The 8,650-nt window shown below is 31.5% G+C and overlaps 1 protein-coding gene across 1 annotated transcript; it reads right to left on the reverse strand.

Moving 5' to 3' along the window:
- Positions 1-455: 455 nt before the first annotated feature.
- Positions 456-1,252, reverse strand: LOC112706407 (uncharacterized). Its single transcript, XM_025757704.3, has one exon. The coding sequence runs from the start codon at positions 1,118-1,120 to the stop codon at positions 713-715; it is 408 nt and encodes a 135-aa protein (XP_025613489.1). The 5' UTR covers positions 1,121-1,252; the 3' UTR covers positions 456-712.
- Positions 1,253-8,650: the final 7,398 nt, after the last annotated feature.

Consider the following 8,650-nt stretch of genomic DNA (forward strand, 5'->3'; position numbering starts at 1 on the left):
TTGACTGATTTAACTAAATTTTCATCCGACTACTCTCAAATATTAACTTCACGTGAAGTTGACTTCATCTCAATTTTTAAAAGAATTGAAAACAAAAATTAAGAACTTTGGAATACACGTACGTTCTATCACGAAGCAAATCACAAGATCTAAGTCATTCTCATCAACAATTTTGATCCAGCACGAAGCTTTAATAATTGTCTCATGAACATGGATGAAACTGAACCAATATTTAATACTTGGCGGTGTGATAGAATAACACTCGACATAACTGAATGTTAAATCTCCATTTTGAACCCAGAATCCGGATCCACAACCTACTACAAATACGAGATTTATAAGTTCACTATAATCAATTGAACTCAGTGAACGAAATTGCAATAATTATATTCTGAACAAAAATCTAGCATAAGAAATTGACAATGTTGCACAAAACAAAAACAAGAGAAGAGATGTATTAAATAAAGCTCAATATAATTTATCTCATTACACATTAATAACCATATTCATGGTTTTTTTTTCTCCCTTATATATATTGGAAGCCAAGGAAGACTACTTATAAAATTCCTTTCAAGATCTCAAAAAAAAAAAAAAAACATAAGCTTTGAACGCATCATCATAATATAATTTGGTGAACCCCATATACAACATGACCACTTACCAATTAATTAAGAAAATTAAGGGAGACATTGATTTTGTTCAAGGCCTCATATCAATAGTCTTGTTCAACCACTCCATTATTATTACTATTCTTATTCTTTTTCCCTTTGCCGGTTCTTCTCCTGCTGGCGGTGCCGACGGCGGAGACACCATCATGGCGAATGTTTCCATCGTTGAACATCAAGGGCAAGTCGTTTGCATCTTCTCCATCATCTTCTTCATCGGTGGCTATGCGAATGCAAGAGCAGCGGTTTAAGGATGCAAAGAAAGCCATAGTGACACCGTTGATGAACCACATGGCTACGCCATCAAGCTTTCCTCCTCCTCCGCAACCAGAAGAAGAAGAAGAAGATGATGATGATGATGATGAGATGTCTCTGACAACCCTTGATTCATCAGCAGTGTTTGATGATCGGAGACTGAAGAATCCGCTGCAGCTTGAAGAGGTTGTGGCAGCCATGGATCGGTGCGGTGTTTGATATGATATGCTGCTATGGTAGTAGTAGCAAGCATCCACCTTCACCTAAAAATGAAAGAGAAAAGGGTGGTAATAATAGCTTATTAAGAAGCTTCAGATTTAGTTGTGATAATGGACTATTATATTCTTAATTCTCTATATATCATGCTTTACTTAATTATTCAGAAACAATAATCATATGGACTATTTCACCCATGTACACTAAAATTAACTATTAAAATCAAGTATCAATATAATATATATGTTAAAATATAAATATATATTAAAAATAAATTAAACTATATATATATTTATATACAAATATATTAATGATTAATTTTAATATACAAATAATATTTTTATAATCGTTATTATATATCGGTCTGTATATTTATTTTGAACATACATGTCTTTTTGTTTTTTTTTTCTAGACGTAATCACTTTTTAACCATTTGCTTACGCAAGCATACAAATAATTAATAACCAATCATATTAAACATATATTAAAAGATTAATTAATAAATTAATTATTTATATAAAGTATATATTAAAATAAATTAAATAATAAATAATATATATTTAATTTTGTATGTGTATATATTACTTTTGAATTAGAATACTATACTACAACGTACCGTACCCTATACTCTGTTGTTGTGGTTGTATCTGACGATGTATAATTTACACGCTAGATATACAGCTCTTTTTCAATCTATCTATATCATAAATCCGATATATATGGTTGATGAGTAATGCTATCTTTTGCCACTGAATTTCTAGTTTGAAAAATCAATCATGTTAACTATAAATTAAAAATTAATAATCAAATTAATTAATTATATAAAATATATACATTAAAAATAAATTAAAAAATATATATTTATATATAAATATATAGTAATTAATTTTTAATGTATACATACATAATATTTTCATAAAATATGATAAAGTTTTGAAGAACCAATGTTAATATATTTCTAGAAAGATAAGAAATGTAGTATTTTCTACAAAATAATTTAACTAATAAAAAAACTAGTAAGTTTTAGATTTTTATTTATTTATAATTTAAAAAATGCTTAACTTGATTAATAAATTATTATTTTAAATATAAATCATCAATATAAAATATAACAAATAAAAACTAATTTTTATTTCATTAATAAAGTATACAATATTTTTTAAAATAAAGTATTATTTTGGTCCTAATATTTGAACTAAATTTTAATTTGGTTCTTAACGTTTTACACTACAAGAAAAGCACTGAATACCGCTGGAATTTACTATCGCACATTAGAGTCGACGTTACTGGCGGATTTACCGACGATTTAGGTGCCAAATTCGTAAGGTCAAATCATTATCGGCGAATTTCTGTTTCTGATGGTAAATTCGCCGGTAATAATTGGAGGAAAAACAGAAAAAATAGGCATGAAATTTAGTGTGAAAATTACTGACAGATATTTTCGCCGGTAAACCCAATTAATGGAATGCTGCATTTTGGTGACGCGCAATGTGTTACTATCAGATATATATCTACCAGTAAATCTAATTAATGAGTCATAAAATTTGAAACGCAAATTATCTTTCCCTTCATTTTGAATCCCCCTTTCTTCTCCCGCTCTCTCTAACCCTTTCCCCACCTCCGTCAACTCCGCCGCTCCGTTAGCCCCGTCGCCGCTAGCAGCCCTTGTAGTCCACTTTCGCTGCCTCCTCTCCTCTCATCCTCTGCACAATACTCTCTCTCTAATCCTCTCCCACTTTCGCCGGCCTTCCAACATTCTCCTGTTGCAGGTGCCATCGCCACTGTCATCGTTGCTGCCGTTGTTACTGTCGCTATCCCATTTTCTGTTCTCTTCTCTACTCCTGCATTTCAGGTTCTTCTTCATTCTAATATTAATTTCAATTCTTATTTTAGTTATCTTAATATTCTTATAGGTTTTAGTATTAATTAGTATTATACTTGAGTTATATTTAATTTTTAGTTATAGAGAATTTAGGTTATTAAGATAGGTTAGATTTAAAATACTAAGTTTTAAGTTGTTGAAAATTGTTTGAAATTGTGAATGAATTGATTGATTAAAGTTGTTTGTTTAGATATTCTACTGGAAATATTGTAAATTACTGCAGTTAGTATACTGTTATTTGTTAACTTCTTGTTAATTAGAGTTGGAAAAAATGCTTGGTTGTGCTATTTGATATGTCTGATGATTTTGAATGCCAAGTGTTCGATAATATGCCTCTTGTAATAATTGAGTTTTTGTATGTATATTAATATTTTTAGATCTGGTGAATTTAATTGAATTTTGACTAATGTTGTAGATTGAGGTTGATTGGATTTGTGAGAACTGTAAAGGAGGATATATATCCAATTTTAGGGGAGGTTATGTCAAATTTTTCGGAAATAATATAAATATTGAAGGATTTGTGTTGTATATACTGATCAGTGTTAATTGGTATTCTCTTTGCAGACATGACGATAGGTAGCAAAGGTGTCATGAGTCGGTCTCATAGTCGTGGTAGAGGTGGGTCCACCAGACTAGCAGTTCATCATGGTCTCAAACTCCAACTACGTGGCTCCTTCTGCTACGCCCCTTCCAACTCCAGCGACAGAGACCGTGGTGCTGGAATCCTTTAATGCATTCCAACCAGATGTCCTCCACCACCGCCCGTTATATGGATGACGATTTGGCCTGACGAGATGTCGGCGTGAGTACTATTTTAATGTCTTTTATTTCACAATCTATTTTGAATTTTTTAAGTTTTATTTGTTTGCTAATCTTAAATTTTTCATTGATAGATTTGCATCAAACAATAATACATGTACATAAGAGCTCTTCAATGTGATTAAGTCCATGTACGAAAATCCATGGCCGAACTACATGAAGATCCCTACTGAGACCAGAGAGTGATGGTTTCAGAAGTGGGCGATAAGAACCCAATGTTGTTGAATTTATTGTATTTTTATGTTGTTGAATTACTTTGTGCAGGAAAAATTTATATGAATAGGGAACATGATACATGATTAGGAAGATCTACGACTACTGGATAGCTAGACGACTTCAGCAGATAATGCAGGACGTTCGTGAAGAGCGCGACGAACTCACGATTTGGATCCGTCCAGATATTAAGAGGGCACTTCACAACCATTTTAGTAATGATGAAGGGTTCAGGCGTCACCATCTGACGAATAGAGCTAACAGGGCATTGCCGATATTGTCGAAGTATATCGGTGGGTTGGCAACGTTCATGAAGATGAAGAGCAGGATGGTATGTAGTTTGCTAATTTTTGTTAATTATTACTTGATTTATTTTATTACTTGGTTTCTACATATGTAGTCTAAGTCGTTGGAGCATGAGGCAATATTGGTGGAGACCTTCGAGTATACCCATACATTGAAGCCCCGCAAGGAGGGATTTGCTAATGAGCGGTCTGCGGCTCATTATGTGAGGTTTTCGATTAATTCTAAGTTTGAAATGTATTCGATTTACATTTAATTAACTGTTATTCCAATCACAATGTGTGTTACACAGGAGGACTACACATAGAGATTGGAGACCGTAACGCAGCAATCTCAACCTGGGGATGACCTCAACTCCGATGCCTCTGTCGTCAATCCTGATAGGGTTTGGCGTGACTCCGCCTCCGAGCCCTATAAAAATCTCATCTATCTACAAGTTGGAGTCATTCTTCGCCAACGGTCTCTGCACCTCTATATTGGCGGTTCACCTCTGCTTTTACCACTAGCCCAGCCAATCCCGAAAAAGTCGTCGATTTGAGGGAACAGGTACAGAAGCTCACACAGGAACTTAACCAACAAGCTCAACAGTCTGTCGAGAGGTACAACGAGTTTCTTGCACATGTGGGAGCCACTGATTCCCTCTGGCTGCAGCTGAGGGAGGACCTGGAGCGGCTAGAGCGTTTGCGGGACTAGATGGCAGTGTACAACGAGCAGACTGGAGGCAGCAGTGCTGCTGGTGGGTACCGACATCACCACCTAGTCTGCTGCCTTAGCAAGGGGAAGGCGACGACGACGATTATCGGAATTTGTAGGGTTTAGAGATTTTATTTATTTTATGTCTATGTCATGTTGTATTTTACTTCTTTGACTTTTTATTATATTCAAACCCTTGATATTTAATAAAATTATTAATTGATTTCTAGTAAAAAAAGTTTAATTTGACTACTAATTGGCATTAATTGTGAAAAATTGCTCACAATCAAATTTATCGGTAGAAAAATCCAACGGTAAATGATGCCACATAATATAATATGGCGCCAAAATTGTTGAAAATATTCGTCGGTAGCCAACCACTTATTTCGTCATATTGATTGAAAACTATGACACAAAATCTGCCAGTAATTACTATCAGATAAAATAATCCGCCGGTAACTTTTTTTCGACACCGTTTATATCGTCGATCAAATGCATTTCGTTTGTGAATCTGATAGTATTCAACGTTTTTCTTGTAGTGTTACATCTTATTTTAGTTCCCAAAAATTTTAAATAGGTTCAATATAATCTCACTATTAAATTTGACAGGAAAAACATATTGAAGAGAAATAACGAACGATTTTAGTACATAAATAAAATCGATCCTCTAATTATCACTAATATAATTTTTTTTTTAATTTTAGAGTGTTAAAAATTAATTGTTTGGGTTTGAGATTTTCTACTAAAAGAAGAATGAAAACAACAAATATTATAATAAAATTTTAGTTATATTTTTTAATATATAAAAATAAAAAGATCATTTAATTAAAAATATTGTTAACAATCACATTAATAGTATTTTATCCTAGTTTTTATTTAGCAAATAGCCGTTTCTAGCGGGTTAGTATGTCTTTTATTTGAAGGTCTTATTATATAAGATGATAATAACATCGTTCATCACGCACTCTGGCAAGGAAGACCTTGGAAACTATAAATCTTGTCCGTCCCCGTTGCCATCCCCTTTAATTTGGCTTTTACCCCAAAGCATCCCTAAACGTAACCAAGAAAATGCCAAAAGAAGAAGCCATGTTTCAATGTGAATAGACGGGTAAATAAAGTACCGTAGAAAAACATAGAAAAGAAGAATAATGACAATCACAATATGATCTTCTCTATCTGTCTCTAAAAATAAACAAAAAAGTACATAGATAATGTACATACAACTGTATGCATGTATCTTATTACAATAGTAGTGTCTGTAACAAGCATTATGATTCATTGGTAGGGATGATGTGTATTAATCATAATTTGGAAGTGTAAAGATTCACGAGAATGAGGAATTAATTAATAAAGAGAAATGATAAATAGGTCCTAGATCAAAATATTAATCATAATTTGAAGTGTAAAGATTTACGAGAAGGAGGAATTAATTAATAAAGAGAAAAAAATAAATAGATTCTTAATTTTTTAATCTGTAGATATTTAAGTCATTAAAAATTTGAAAATATATTTAAATTTTTAAATTTTTTAAAATTTAGATTTATTGATCCATCATGTTCATTTAAGTCTTTGACCTTTTTAAAATTTAGATTTATCAATCTCTCATGTTCATTTGGATCTGTCAAATTCAATAAAAAAATCTGACTTAGTTAATATAGATGCACACGTGAGAGAGTTTTTAAAATTTGACAAATTAAACTCAAAAATTCAAATATATTTTTAAATTTTTAAAAACTTAAATATTCGCAAACCAAAAAATTAGAGATCGATTTGTCATTTTTCTATTAATAAATAAGCTGAGGAAGGATGGTAATGATATGTGTAGTAGTGCATGTAATCATAATAAGCCACGGTGGTCTACCCATTGGCCATTAGTATTAGATCCCATTGCATAATCTAACCCACCACCTACTCTCTAGAAATTAAAGGGACATTAGGCTATTGTTTTAATTTAGACAACCCAGCTGAATCTAGATGTAACAGGTAATAGATGACTACATATATAAGTGGTTTATATTGTCTATAATTATAGTATTTATTATAAGTAGTTATAAAATTTAAGAACACTTAAAAAATTAATTTTAATTATAAGAAATAATACTACATTATCACTTAGAAAGTTTGAAGAGTTAAAAATAATAAATTATCTTAAATAATTAATAAAAAATTATTCTGTTTTTAGCTAACGTTGGTTCTAATAATGACATGGAGTTTTTAAAATTAGTCAAAGTGATTTTATGAAATGTTTTAGTTTTACAATAAATTTTATTCAATGAATACAAAATTAAAAAAAATATATATTTATATTTTTGATAAAACATTAAAAATATTATTACCATAATTGTTGTTCATATCTTGGTCCAGATAACTCAGAACTATAAACTTAAAAAAGGTTAGGTCATTTTAAGGAAGTCCAATAACTTGTTGATTTAGTTCAACAAGACCTTAATCAACATGGATCAACCTATCTGACTTGATCGAAGCGTGGGTTCCATAACCTGCAACCGATTCGATTTGCTTGACAAGCAAAAACTTGTTATTCACTGCTTCTAAAGATATCTATAAACTTGGTAATTACTCCAACATGGAATAACTCTCCCAATATCAAGAGAATATTTATCCAGTATCTACTATTACAAGAAGAAAAATTCTTGATCATCACTTTTTCTATAAATACCTCATTAACCTATAGAATTATCTAATAGATCGATTAATGGATTTATAAATCGATCTTCATGTATAAAGAGAGACAATTATGGACATTCATCCTACAACTTGCTTGAAGTATGACCTCTTTAAATTCGATTTCAAGCAGGACGCTGTTCATATTCTGACCCATCTAACTCAGAACCATGAATCTAAAAAAGGTTGGGTCATTTTAAGGAAACTCAATAACTTACTGATCCAATTCAATAGGACCATAATCAATATGGGTTGACCTGCCCAACTTGCTCAGAGCGCGAGCTCTGTAACATGCAACTGACCCGACTTGCGTGACAAATAAAGGGTTGTCACCCTACTACTTCTGAAGATATCTATAAGCTTGGTAACTACCAATGTGGAGTAACTTCCCAAATATCAGGAGAGTAAGTACCCATTACCACAAGAGGAAAGATGCTGCCGTGATAATTAAATAATCACTTTTTTTTCTGTAAATGCCTCATCAATCTCAGGTATTGATCAATTTCAATTCTTATATAAATTATGTTAGAGAATTAATGAAATATCTGTACAATCTGTATAATAAATTACTTATTTGGTCCAATATAAATTAAAAATAAAAATTATCCACTTTTACTCTAATTTTAAAAATGCTGTGTATTTTTGTATTAACCACCATTGTATACATTGTACATCAATTACATTGACTCCCCATACTTTTTCTTAATAATCAACCAAATCTTTATTGAGGTCACATATGAGTTTAGATTTAATTTGTTATGTTTTTAAATCCAAATTCACAATAGGCGCGTATGTAACATCTATGATTAAAGAAATAATAAATACACCTTTATTCTCAAATGAGGAGCGTTAGAGACCAGCAACTTTTGTGATTTGTAATTATCAAATAGTCATCAATAATGATTTTAATGGTGTGAGATTG

This window comes from Arachis hypogaea, chromosome 8, assembly GCF_003086295.3.
Source record: "Arachis hypogaea cultivar Tifrunner chromosome 8, arahy.Tifrunner.gnm2.J5K5, whole genome shotgun sequence".
Lineage (NCBI taxonomy): Eukaryota > Viridiplantae > Streptophyta > Magnoliopsida > Fabales > Fabaceae > Arachis > Arachis hypogaea.

Excerpts from the sequence above, each read along its gene's own strand:
- LOC112706407 (XM_025757704.3), bottom strand. The coding sequence starts at position 1,120 with ATGGCTGCCACAACCTCTTCAAGCTGCAGCGGATTCTTCAGTCTCCGA.